We start from the raw sequence: 14,125 nt of genomic DNA, 5'->3' as shown, positions 1-14,125 counted from the left end.
CTTGGCAATAGAGAAATGCTCACTAATAGGGATGTAAATAAATGTGTTCACAAAATTTGAGCGCAATAAGCTTTTTGTGCGTATTGAACATTTCTGGGATCTTATTTCAGCTCATGAAATACGTTACATGTTGCGTTTTTATTTTTTGTTCCATATAAATTGGTGATTTGTTTCCCCTTCTAGCTCTTCTACCCTTCTAGCGTTTAATGATTAGCAGAGGATATGGGAGCGATTAGGGGGATTTGGACGAGGAGGCCACATCTTGACTGAAATTAATTGAAGAGTAGCACTGCCCAATTCTGGTCCTGGATCATCTCTCCTGTTGGTTCTCTTGTCTTGTTTCATTGGCTAGCTGGTCTGGAGGTTTGACGACAAGCAATGTGGAAACTCGCCCACCAGTACTTCACTCACACACAATATCTTCAAATTAATGTGGATGATGAGATGGGACAACGGAAGTAACTTTGAATAATTGGAATCACTCTAATTTACTGAATTGTCAGTTGAAACAAAACCCAGGAAAGAGGAGACGGCAGGAACAAAACTGGGCAGCCCTGTTGTAACGCAAAGTGGGGAACGCTTGGTCCTGTACGGGTGCAGTGTCTGCTACTTTCCCAGGGTAGTATTTAAAAGGCACCAAAGGACCTGAATTCAGTAGAAATAACACTCTTTTCCAGAAAACGTGTTCTCTCGTTTGTTCCTTGTGTATACACCCCTGGTGTTATCAAGCAGTTGACAGATTTTGTCATGAATATGACAGTAACTCATGAGAAATTAAGAGCAGTAAATATTTAATGGCTCTAGTTTCTTAATCAGGTGACTGTTGTCATTCAGCAAAAACAGCAGACCCTGTGGCTATTAAGGAAAATAGGTTCCCCAGGCCCAGGTTGTATTCAAGATTACAAAAGTTTGAACTGTGAACCTCCCAATCGACACTAGATGTTTTGTATAACTGCGGAAATGTAATGATCTGGAACGCAACCTGGGCTGTTGGCTGTGTGGAATGCAGTTGTATGCAACCTGGGCCGTAGGCTGTGTGGAATTCTGTTGTAGCCTTTAGTGGAGTTCCCGTCACCCAAACCCCTCCCTCAATCCTCACTGTTTGGGCTCTCCCTTCCAGACGAGAATAAAGTGGACGGTGTGCATCTGGACCGGGGCCCCCCATGGGGGAGAGGGCGGGCCGTAGGGCGGGGCCGAGGAGAGGGGGCCAACAGAGACCGACGAAGGGAGGAAGACAGGTCAGCCCAAAACGAATGGCATTAGTGGAATAGGCAGGGTATTGCAGCCAGGGCACCTCTAAAGGTTGGTTTATGGTTGGTGCGTCAACCATTGTTGGGAAAGAAGAAAGTTAAAAGAAATGCAATTGCTACCCTTATCCTTCAAAACAAAGGTCCTCAAATGCTTGCTAACTAAGTGGAAGCACCTTCACCAGGGCCCAATACTGTTCTCAGTGAGGAGAATGTGGATGCAACCGCCTATTCCCTCGACTCATGGCTTCCCAAAAGGTGACTGCACAGCATGAGACAAGAAGCAAGGGCTAGCTTGCCTTCACTACATAAGCACAACATGATAATTTGGAAGTTTTGAACATTAAGTTACCATGACTGTATTATGTAAATATTAATGATAAAATAACAACCGCATCCAAGGGTTGTAGTGAATGGTTGTGGGGAGTAAAATTCACACTTTCAGACTTTGTTTAGATAGCTAATTCCAGTGTGGGACTCCACGAACTGTGAGCGCATTTTATGCACTGTATACATCTTACACTCCAGAACAGTAGTTAGCGATGTATATACCAGTTGTCAGTGTAAATGTAAGAAAACGTAAAAATGCTGACCGTGGTCGCAAGCTAGCAAACTAGTTTTGTTCCAGGACCTTGTGTGCGTTTGACTAATTAGTGAGAATTATTTATTTTTTTACCCCTTTTTTTCTCTCCCCAATTTTGTGGTATCCAATTGTTAGTTACATTCTTCTCTCATCGCTGCAACTCCCGTACGGACTCGGGAGAGGCGAAGGTGGAGAGCCGTGCGTCCTCCGACACACAACCCAACCAAGCCGCACTGCTTCTTGGCACAATGCCCACTTAACCCGGAAACCAGCCGCACCAATGTGTCGGAGGAAACACCGTACACCTGGTCGCCCTTGTCAGTGTGCACTGTGCCCGGGCCGCCACAGGAGTCGCTAGTGCGTGATGGGACAAGGACATGACGCTGGCCCAATTGTGCGCCGCCCCATGGGTCTCCCGGTTGCGGCCGGCTGCGACAGAGCCTGGACACGAACCCAGAATCTCTAGTGGCTGGCACAGCTTGCACTGCAATGCAGTGGCTTAGACCATTGCGCCACTCGGGAGGCAGCAGCTAGCTCACTTGTTACCTTGCCAGCAACACTCAGCATTCTTGCTAGCTTGTTGGCTAACCATGCAAAGAATAAATATGATTAGAAATATTTCACTAGTATTCTAGTATTTGCTTGCAAGGTGTCTAACTTGGCGATCCAAAATATGTTTGGTAATAGTACTGGCTGATTTCGCCTTGGTTTTCCTCATGAAAAAAAACCCCCACTGAAATAGAAGTTTGTGACTTGGAGGTGTGCGCTCATGTGGGTGTTTTCTTGCATGTGTCGTTGCAAGTGGAAACATTTTTTTTTCACACTTCTTTAAACTGGATGGAACTGGTTAAAGTTAACACTCCTGTTGGGTGACTTAGACGTATGTCCTCAACATGACACATTTCTGTTTAAGGCCCACAAACAAGCATTCCTGATTTAACTACTCAACTAATAGTCAGGCTCAGGTGTGCTTATGTTATAAGTTGGGGATACTGACCAACATCTCTGTGAAAACACCATGAGAACGTATGCAATCTTAACCAGCCTTTAGAGGTTATTCAAGAGATTGTGAGGGTGAATATTATTAGTTTTCTCCTGCATATCCACTTATGAGTGGATTATATTGGATCAATTGGAATTATTTGGTGTCCTACTGTTGAGCAGTGTGCTAGTGCCAGTTTGTGCACTCACAAGCTCTGACCCGCCGCAAGACTTAGCTGGACAGTGAAGTTTATCTTGGTCTTTATTCTGTTTGTAGAAAGTCTAAAAGAAGAAGCAGAGACTCGAGACCTGCACCAGAGCCAAAGAAATACGAAGAGTCCCCCACCCTTGTGAGTTCTGGTGCCACATAAAGTGGTCTTGACACACCCCATAGTGTATTTTCCCCAAACCCCCATACACTTCCCGCCTCCCATGTAAAGTTTTGATGATACAGGGGTAGTTTCAGTTTCTGAATAATCAATCTTCCACTGAAAGTCTTCAGTCCTTTACTGCATTTATCCCTTCACATTGGCTTCAGTCCTCTACTGAAACTGCTAACCCGTGTAACCGCCCTTTCAGTATCCCTTATCCTCGCCAGCCTTTTTCCTCAATGTTTCCTTTTTTGTTCTTCTGTCTTTTTGGCTTTTATTGCAACGTCATATAACAGAAAAAACATGGGTCACATTTTGACACGTTTTCTAATATCTATATACAAAAGTGTTATGCATACATATAATGCATAGGCAGGTACAGTGTAATTACAGTTTAGGTGCACAGTGTGATATAGTTCTAAGACCGTACCCAAACCGTCCACGTGCCATTGTGTGCAAATTGATTTTGTCCCCCCACACCAAATGCAATCACGAAACGTAGGTTGAAATATCAAAACAAACTCTGAAGCAATTACATCAATTTGGGGACAGGTCGAAAAGCATTAAACATTTATGGCAATTTAGCTAGCTAATTTGTCCTATTTATCTAGCTTACTGTTTCAAGCTAATTTGTCCTGGGATATAAACATTGAGTTTTTATTTTACCTGAAATACACAAGGTCCTCTACTCCGACAATAAATCCACACATAAAACGGTCAACAGAATAGTTTCTAGTCATCTCTCCTTCCATGCGTTTTCTTCTTTGTACTTTATATTGCGATTGGCATCTAACTTTCATAGTTACCACGACTGACTGAACTCGGTTCATCTTTCAATCACCCATGTGGGTATAACCAATGAGGAGATGGTATGTGGGTATCTGCTTCTATAAACCAATGGAGGAGATGGGAGAGGCAGGACTTCAGCGTCACAAATAGAACTGACTTCCAATTTAGCAACACAGACGCTTGTTGGCGCTCGCAAGCAGTGGGTGCAATAATTGAATAGCATGTATGTTTACATTTATTTTGCGACGTGAGCGGTGTGGTCAGCATGTTACGACAACTGTTATATCCGTTACCTGTAGTTGCACTGTACCATGTAAATGCAAAAGTATTTAGAACTTTTATTGTAAAGTGGGACCAAGTGAGCAATGTTCGGATCTCTCCTGCTCTATTTTGTTTTTTGTTTCAGAAATTCAGCTCAGCCAGTAAATACGCTGCTCTGCTAATGGACAGAGAGCAAGGAGATGACGCAGAGAATGGTGTGGAATAAAACCAGAAGGGGAGAAAGAAGAGGAAATCCAGAATATCATTAAATATGAACATCTCCTCACCTGGAGTAGAGGCACCTGGGAAAGTCATCACTCCTTCCTTCTTTACTCAAAACCCATCCCAGACCCCTTCCCTACCCCATCTCTTCAGGACTTTTCAGTTTCTAAAAAGAGTAGTCACATACTGGACTTGTTTTAAATGGAAAAGGTAAGGGGAGTAGTCGACACTCAAGAAAAGAGAATTTAATTAATTGTAATAAATAAATAAAGTGGTGTAAAAATTATTGCTTATGTTTATGGTATTCGTTGGGTTCCATCCCTCTCCCCAGCGGAATAGGAAGAAGTTTGTTACTGGATCCTGACATTCCAGGCTGACCTACCTGACCTTGTGTGCAGTAAAAAAGCCAGTATTTATTTAACTGACAGAATAGGATAAAGGTACAGTACAGTGCCTTCGGAAAGTATTCAGACCCCTTCACTTTTTCCACATTTTGTTACGTTGCAGCCTTATTCTAAAATTGATTAAATAAATAAAGTCCTCAGCTATCTACTCTAGCCCACAATGACAATTCAAAAACAGGTTTTTAGGAATCTTTGCGTATTTGTATTTATTAAAAATAAAAACCATACCTTATTTACATAAGTATTCAGACCCTTTGCTGTGAGACTTGAAATTGAGCTCAGGTGCATCCTGTTTCCATTGATCATCCTTGATGTTTATACAACTTGATTTAGAGTTCACCTGTGGAAAAATTCAAATGATTGGACTATCTATATAAAGGTCCCACAGTGGACAGTGCATGTCAGAACAAAAAATATCTGCAGCATTGATGGTCCCCAAGAACACAGTGGCCTCTATCATTCTTAAATGGAAGACATTTGGAATCACCGAGACTTCCTAGAGCAGGCTACCTGGCCAAATTGAGTAGCCTTGGCCAGAGAGGTGACCAAGAACCTGATGGTCACTCTTGACAGAGCTCCTCTGTGGAGATGGGAGAACCTTCCATGAGGCCAACCATCTCTGCAGCACTCTACCAATCAGGCCTTTATGTTAGTGGCCAGCCAAAAGCCACTCAATAAAAGGCACATGACAGCCTTCTTGGAGTTTGCCAAAAGGCACCTAAAAACAAGTTTCTCTGGTCTGATGAAACCAAGATTGAACTGTTTTGCCTGAATGCCAAGTGTCACGTCTGGAGGAAACCTGGCACCATCCCTACGGTGAAGCGTGGTGGCTGTGGGGATGTTTTTCAGCGGTAGGGACTGGGAGGCTAGTGAAGATGGAGGGAAAGATGAACGGAGCAAAGTACAGAGATCCTTGATGAAAACCTGCTCCAGAGCGCTCAGGACATCAGACTGGGGCGAAGGTTCACCTTCCAACAGAACAACGACCCTAAGCACACAGCCAAGACAACGCAGGAGTGGCTTCAGTACAAGTCTGTGTCCTTGAGAAGCCCGGCCAGAGCATGGAATTGAACCCGATCAAACATCTCTGGAGAGACCTGAAAATAGCTGTGCAGTAACGCTCCCCATCCAACCTGACAGCGCTTGAGAAGATCTGCATAGAAGAATGGGAGAAGCTCCCCAAATAAAGGTGTGCCAAGCTTGTAGCGTCATATCCAGGAAGACTTCAAAGCTGTAATCGCTGCCAAAGGTGCTTCAACAAAGTACTGGGAAAAGATCAGAATATTAATGTCAATTGAATATTTATTTTTTATTTGTAATAAATTTGCAAACATTTCTAAAACTGTTTTTCTTTGTCATTATGGGGTAAGTGTAGATTGAGAGGAGGGGGGGGGCAATTGAATACATTTTAGAATAAACTAATTTTAACAATGTGGGGGAAAAATCTAGCTCTGAGTACTTTCCAAATGCACTGTATATATTGTCAGAGTACCCTCATTGGTCCAGCCAACACTAACGATGACATGGTTCTCAATGGGTGTGCCTGTTTTGACCCGTCTGGAGTGGGGCGTTCGGCGTTTGCCACTGGGCTCCTAAATTGCAAATCGAGTGCGAACTCCACCTACCCGGCCAATAACCAGGTGTCCCCCGCAAAACAAGCAGGTCCCCTCCCAATTAAAATCTAGCATTGCTATGGGGAAATGTGATGTCCAAGGATGCTACTACAAGTGTAGCATAGCTAACTTTAGCTAGCATGCAATGCTACTGATCTGTTGATGTATTGGGAAGGTGTTTCCATGGTAGTGTTTTTGAGAAGTAGCTTTTATAATTCTTATTCATAAAGGGGTTTTGATTTCTGAGGTTGTATGCATAGGCTTTGGGGAGAATACTTGTTTAATCCCTTTGGAAAAAGGCCCATACTGACTGTCCATGAGGAATGACAATTATTGTCTTCGCAGTCTAATGGAAACCTTAACTTGCAATCTTTGAGCCTTTTTAACTTAACTACTTGGAATAATAAATTGGCTGAAAATGTTATTTGAGCTTTTGCTTATACCAGAGTTGATGTGGTGTGAAGGTTTTCATATAAACTGCATCCTAATTCCCAATTTAATCAGATAAATGAATATTTCTCCCATATTTTGATAAGTTTCCATGTAACTCAAAGCTGTGAAGATGCTTGCACATCACTTATTCAACAGGGATCTTTAGGTGGTTCTTAATCCTGACAGAATTTGGCAGCCAACGGCAACAATGACTCACTAAACCAAACTAAATCTGGTCACCGTTATCCCCTATCACAGTGCAGATGTTTGTTTTTCAACACAGTGATGCAATAATGACATCAATTAAAAGCCAAGTTAAACACATTCCGTCCAGCTGTTGCAGTTTGAGCCGCTCAAGACAGGATTTAAGGATTACTCTGAGATTACATTTTCTCATTTTGAAGTGATTGATCAATTGGGCCTGTGCATGACAGTACATATGTGGTCATGTATTTACAGTACATCTGGTGGATGCACTTAATACTTAAATACTCTACTTAATTGTGTTGACATGTACATTGGGGGTGTTTGGTTTTTTATTACATGAAATTAGCTTTAAAACTGCAACATTTTCTAGCAGGAAACTAGCTCTAGGGATTAACTAGGGATTCTTGATAGTCGGGACAATCCTTGTCTGGCAGGGAAACTTTATATATAGTTGTGTAATTTGAGATTAACATTTACTTTAAGGGAAATTTTGTTTTTGGAATTTTCTAATATTTTCAATAATAGTAATTCTATTCTAATTTTGGGTCTACAGTGCATTCAGAAAGTATTCAGACCCCTTGACTACGTTACAGCTTTATTCTAAAATTTCTGAGTTTTCCCCCAAAATCAATCTACACACAATACCACATAATGACAAAGCACATTTACAAATGGTTGTATGATTCAGACCCTAGCACTCTGTACTTTCGTTGAAGCACCTTTTGGCAGCGATTACACCCTCAAGTCTTCTTGGGTATGACAATACAAGCTTACCACACCTGTATTTGGGGAGTTTCTCCCATTCTCTAAAGATCCTCTCAAGCTCTGTCAGGTTGGATGGGGAGCGTTGCTGCACAGCTATTTTCTGGTCTCTCTAGAGATGTTTGATCGGGTTCAAGTCGGGGCTCTGGCTGGGGCACTCAAGGGCATGCAGAGACTTGTCCTCAAGCCACTCCTGCATTGTCTTGGCTGTGTGCTTAGGGTCGTTCCTGTTGGAATGTGAACCTTTGCCCCATTGCTCTAGAGCAGGTTTTCATCAAGGATCTCTGTACATCTTTCTGTTAATCCTGACTAGTCTGTCTGCTGCTGAAAAAGATCCCCACAGCATGATGCTGCCACAACCACGCTTCACCATAGGGATTGTGCCAGGTTTCCTCCAGATGTGACGCTTGGCATTCAAGCCAAAGAGTCTAATCTTTGTTTCAACAGACCAGAGAATCTTGTTTCTCATGGTCTGAGAGTCTTTAGGTGCCTTTTGGCAAACTCAAAGTGGGCTGTAATGGGCCTTTTCCTGAGGAATGGCTTCCGTCTGACCACTCTACCATAAAGGCCTGATTTGGTGTAGTGTTGCAGAGATGGTTGTCCTAATGGAAGGTTCTCCCCTCTACAGAGAGGAACTCTGGAGCTCTGTCAGTGACCATTGGGTCCTTGGTCACCTCCCTGACCAAGGCCCTTCTCCTGATTGCTCAGTTTGGACAGGCGGTCAGCTCTAGGAAGAGTCTTGGTGTTTCCAGACTTCTTCCAGTTAAGAATGATGTAGGTCACTGTGTTCTTGGAGACATTCAACGCTGCAGAAGTGTTTTGGTACCCTTCCCCAGATCTGTGCCTCGACACAATCCTGTCTCGGAGCTCTATGGACATTTCCTTTGACCTCATGGCTTGGTTTTTGCTCTGAGATGCACTGTCAACCGTGGGACCTTTTTTATATAGACATGTGTGCCTTTCCAAATCCTGTCCAATCAATTAAATTTACCCAAGGTGGACTCCAATGAAGTTGTAGAAACATCAAGGATTATCAATGGAAACAGGATGCGTCTGAACTCAATTTCAGAGTCTCATAGCAAAGGGTCTGACTACTTATGTAAATAATGTATTACTGTTTTTTTATTTCATACTTTTGCAAACATTTCTAAACCCCTGTTTTTGATTTGTCATTATGGTGTATTGTTTGTAGATTGAGGAAAAACAATATCCGTTCTAGAATAAGTCAAAAAAAAAATGGAAAAAGTGAAAGTCTGAATACTTTCCAAAAGCACTGTATGCCTGGAAATGCCCTTGTACTGAGCAAAGGATCCCAATTTGAAGCTCTCCAAAAAGTGTTACATTCAAAAAACAGGTAATCATGGATATTAATTGGCCTACACACAACCCCATAATGTCTGTAATTGTATTACAAATACATCAAATTAAGAATTCAACACTTTTATGGCAAGCCTAAATAAATTCAGGAGTAAAAATCTACTCAAGTCTCGTAGGTTGCATGCACTCACTCTGTGTAGTAAGAGTGACTGACTCATCTCTGTACACCCCCCCCTCCAAACAAAGAACCACAAAAAGCAGGGAGGTTTTCCACTGCCTTGCAAAGAAGGCACCAAGATGTAATATTTTAACCAAAATTCATATTCTATTTAATTAGGTTTTAGAGTTGTAAAATAACTGAGGAAAAACAACATTGCTTCTGTGTATACAACTTGAATGAAGAAAAATTCAAATTGTCAACTCTGTAAAACATGAACTCTGTCAGAGTGCTGAAAGATCTGGGAATGTTTTTTTTTATTGGGGATATTCAAATTCATGTTTTACAAATGTTTGTATTTAACTTGTTTTTTGAGGCAAAAATGTCTGTCAACTCCGTCACTGAACTCTAACCCCCTTAAGATCTTTTTATTCTGAAAAAGTATTTTAATCCCTGTTCTGCAACATACTCTTAAACAATTTAAGTATTTGCTGTGCTGATGGATTGTTTGCTTTATAAATGTTTAATGTTCTAAATCTAGAAAAAAATGCTAAAGAAATTAGCCCTGGAGTGTGTTATAAAACAAAATAATATGTTTGGAGATTTGTATTACATATTTGAATAACCAAATGTTAGAATTAAACAAAGGCCTTTTTACAATTGTTCACCAACAGTTTAAAATGAAATGCTTTTTATGGAAAACAAATTAATTCGATTTTTCCTTTACTCAGTGTGATTGGGGATACTTTGGTCTATCAAAATATATAGTTCAAATGTACATTTTTAGACATATTAGTGGGGGGGGGGAAGTTGAGGTTGTCTATCAATGTATCCATGAACTCTAAAACGGCAAATTTTCTCTCTGGTTCATGGCAAAATGTGTAACATAGCATGAGATTAGCTTTCAAACTGCCCCATGGCACAACATTTGTTGATAGATAGACTTATTTATAATTTTGAGCGGTTGGGTGGCGCTTTGCTCGGACCTTGTGGTGGGCCGCGAAACTGCGATACACCATTGTCATTAAACAACAATTTAACATAGTTTGCATTGTGCCACAGTTAAAACAATATAAATTATGTAGAACTGGTAATTGTCATGCAGAATGTAGGGAATTGTTCGAAATATTTCTCAAACCATTGTTTCACTTTTTTTTGTATACGACAAAGCAAGACTAATTTGGACAGCTAACTTGTTTTTTTTGTAAGTTTGAAATTGGCATGGTCTAATTGATTCAACAAACGAAAAACACATCTGTTTAGCTTTTAAAATAATATATTAACCAGAACATTTAACATTTCTGTGGGGCATCATATATTATGAAGACCGCTTGATCTACTCAGGGTTTTCTAAAGTTTACCAGCTTCAGTTAGCTTCACGTTCCAGCTCCATCTTCATCCGTAGTAAGACGGTTGATAACTGCGCATGCATATGTCGCACGTGGCTAGACGAACACTGAACTCTTCATTTACAGTGAGGGAAAAAAGTATTTGATCCCCTGCTGATTTTGTACGTTTGCCCACTGACAAAGAAATGATCCGTCTATAATTTTAATGGTAGGTTTATTTGAACAGTGAGAGACAGAATAACAACACAAAAATCCAGAAAAACGCATGTCAAAAATGTTAGAAATTGATTTGCATTTTAATGAGGGAAATAAGTATTTGACCCCTCTGCAAAACATTACGTTGTACTTGGTGGCAAAACCCTTGTTGGCAATCACAAAGGTCAGACGTTTCTTGTAGTTGGCCACCTGGTTTGCACACATCTCAGGAGGGATTTTGTCCCACTCCTCTTTGCAGATCTTCTCCAAGTCATTAAGGTTTCGAGGGTGACGTTTGGCAACTTAAACCTTCAGCTCCTACAGATTTTCTATGGGATTAAGGTCTGGAGACTGGCTAGGCCACTCCGGGACCTTAATGTGCTTCTTCTTGAGCCACTCCTTTGTTGCCTTGGCCGTGTGTTTTGGGTCATTGTCATGCTGGAATACCCATCCACGACGCATTTTCAATGCCCTGGCTGAGGGAAGGAGATTCTCACCCAAGATTTGACGGTACATGGCACCGTCCATCGTCCCTTTGATGCGGTGAAGTTGTCCTGTCCCCTTAGCAGAAATACACCCCCAAAGCATAATGTTTCCACCTCCATGTTTGACAGTGTGGATGGTGTTCTTGAGGTCATTTGCAGCATTCCTCCTCCAAACACGGCGAGTTTAGTTGATGCCAAAGAGCTCCATTTTGGTCTCATCTGACCACAACACTTTCACCCAGTTGTCCTCTGAATCATTCAGATGTTCATTGGCAAACTTCAGACGGGCATGTATATGTGCTTTCTTGAGCAGGGGGACCTTGCAGGCGCTGCAGGATTTCAGTCCTTCACAGCGTAGTGTGTTACCAATTGTTTTCTTGGTGACTATGGTCCCAGCTGTCTTGAGATCATTGACAAGATCCCCCTGTGTAGTTCTGGGCAGATTTGTCACCGTTCTCATGATCATTGTAACTCCACGAGGTGAGATTTTGCATGGAGCCCCAGGCCGAGGGTGATTGACAGTTCTTTTGTGTTTCTTCCATTTGCGAATAATCGCACCAACTGTTGTCACCTTCTCACAAAGCTGCTTGACGATGATCTTGTAGCCCATTCCAGCCTTGTGTAGTTCTACAATCTTGGCCCTGACATCCTTGGAGAGCTCTTTGGTCTTGGCCATGGTGGAGAGTTTGGAATCTGATTGATTGATTGCTTCTGTAGACAGGTGTCTTTTATACAGGTAACAAACTGAGATTAGGAGCACTCCCTTTAAATGTGTGCTCCTAATCTCAGCCCGTTATCTGTATAAAAGACACATGGGAGCCAGAAATCTTTCTGATCGAGAGGGGCTCAAATACTTATTTACCTCATTAATGTGCAAATCAATTTATACTTTTTTTGACATGCGTTTTTCTGGATTTTTTTGTTTTTCTGTCTCTCACTGTTCAGATAAATCTACCATTAAAATTATAGACTGATAATTTCTTTGTCAGTGGGCAAACGTACAAAATCAGCAGGGGATCAAATACTTTGTCCCTCACTGTATACAGTGCTGAAACATCAATCAATGGGCAAGTCAGTGCCACATTTTTTCATTTGTGCCGAAATCAAAATGAAGGAAAAGTTATATTGCTAATAAAGCAGGCTATGATGTGATAGTACCATCTCTATTTTATTACTTATTGTCAATGCCATCTTTTGGTGTGCTTATCAATGCATAAACACCTTTTTTCCAACTCCTATCAATAAACTAATTTGAACATAGTAGTAATAATAATTGTATTTGTCCATACAAAAGTTTTACTGTGTTGTAACCTACAATTTACACTGGTGTTAAATTTGGGTTTTTCTTTAGTCATATTGTAATTCCCCTAGGGGGCGTTATAGTATTGTAGATCATAGAATATTCAATCAGGCGGTGAGTGAGAAACCGCGCCAGTCAGATACCATCACGAGCTAGCAAGAGTGATATACCATAGTTAACCAGAGCAAAAACTGAATTCTATAGTGTTTTGAGTGATATTACTTTTCAAGTTTGTTTTGTTTCAAGACAGTGTTTGAAGATGTATTAATATTGTCAAAATCATGTACTCCGGTGAGTTACTTAGCTTGTTTTCTACTAGCATTCTAACTGAGAAAAGCCATTGCACTAGCATGTCATTAGCAGGGTTTTGTAGAATAATTATATTACTGTCATGTTCATTTTGAGTTTTGTAACTAAAAACCAATTGGAGTTAAATGTGAAAATGAGAAGGTGAAAGTGTTAATTATGTCTAGTTACTTGTATTGCTGATGGGGCTAGCTCTTGAGTGATCATTCTAGAATGTGTTGTCATTTTTTCTCGCTCATGGAACTAAGCTAATTTTATTGAAATGGTGTTTAAATTAGAGATGCTATTATTCCTGTTGTGAATTTTGAAAAATATATATTTTTAAATGGAGATGCTATTGTATGTAAATATGTTGTGCTAAGCTCTTTACTTTAGCATTTACTTGATGACTTTTGTACAATACTGTTGCTACCAGTTTTTATGGCAGTCATTGTAATGTTTGTATTGAATTGAGACATTTTACCACTAACTATGAGATTCTGACTGAGATCCTGTGCTCTCTGCAGATTTGTATGTTTTTATTGGTTGATTCTAAGACCAGAACGAAGGTGATTCAGTGATCTCAAAGAAGAATGGCGAGCAAACCACCAACGACCCATTTGACTCGACTGGCGCATGCAGGCTGCACCACTGTATTTGCTTCTTCAACCCATCACTTTGAGGGTGCACTTCTTCATTGGATCCATCTTGGATACAGATAAGCACTCCAACCTGCACTCACACACACACACTACCCGGATACTAGGCCTACAAACTGAACACACACTGATACTTTTCTATTTGGGACAGACACCATTTTTACTGTTTATATTTGTGCATTGATGAATTTGTGATTGTGTCTGTAATAAATGTGACATTTTTAAAATCATTTTTAATACAACCCTTGTGCCTGTCAAAGTCAACTACAATAGATTCTAGTCCAGACACTACAGCATAGTGTGATAAGTGTTACATCATTTTGTGGCAAGCTAGCCAGGATAATTGAAAGCGGAGCACATATTTAGCTGGTGTTTTGGAGTTTGGTACAGTCATATTTCAGACATTGAAATTCAATTTATTTACAAGCAGTATGGGTAGAGTTACAGCCCACTGACCAGCCCCTAGTTACCTCTTATGACTTAACTACATCTGACAATGACCGTGT

General features: G+C 40.9%; 1 protein-coding gene across 7 annotated transcripts in view; it reads left to right on the top strand.

The window, feature by feature from the left end:
* LOC110493954 (eukaryotic translation initiation factor 4B) overlaps positions 1 to 13,849 on the top strand; it is a 52,801-nt gene extending 38,952 nt beyond the window's left edge. For 3 of the 7 annotated variants that reach the window (XM_021568577.2, XM_021568576.2, XM_021568575.2), the window contains exons 13-15: positions 1,121 to 1,238; positions 3,089 to 3,161; positions 4,378 to 5,094. In XM_021568577.2, coding sequence (XP_021424252.2) covers positions 1,121 to 1,238; positions 3,089 to 3,161; positions 4,378 to 4,458 — 272 coding nt within the window. In that variant the 3' untranslated portion in view covers positions 4,459 to 5,094. Of the gene's footprint in view, positions 1 to 1,120; positions 1,239 to 1,432; positions 1,470 to 3,088; positions 3,162 to 4,377; positions 5,095 to 13,487 lie in introns of those variants that run through there. The other 4 variants (XM_021568578.2, XM_036949978.1, XM_036949979.1 and 1 more) reach the window with 4 other exon arrangements.
* The last annotated feature ends 276 nt before the right edge of the window (positions 13,850 to 14,125 follow it).

The sequence above is a fragment of the Oncorhynchus mykiss genome, chromosome 17 (genome assembly GCF_013265735.2).
Source record: "Oncorhynchus mykiss isolate Arlee chromosome 17, USDA_OmykA_1.1, whole genome shotgun sequence".
Lineage (NCBI taxonomy): Eukaryota > Metazoa > Chordata > Actinopteri > Salmoniformes > Salmonidae > Oncorhynchus > Oncorhynchus mykiss.
Note: the sequence above shows the minus strand (reverse complement) of the source record. Positions and strands in the feature narration are given on the sequence as shown.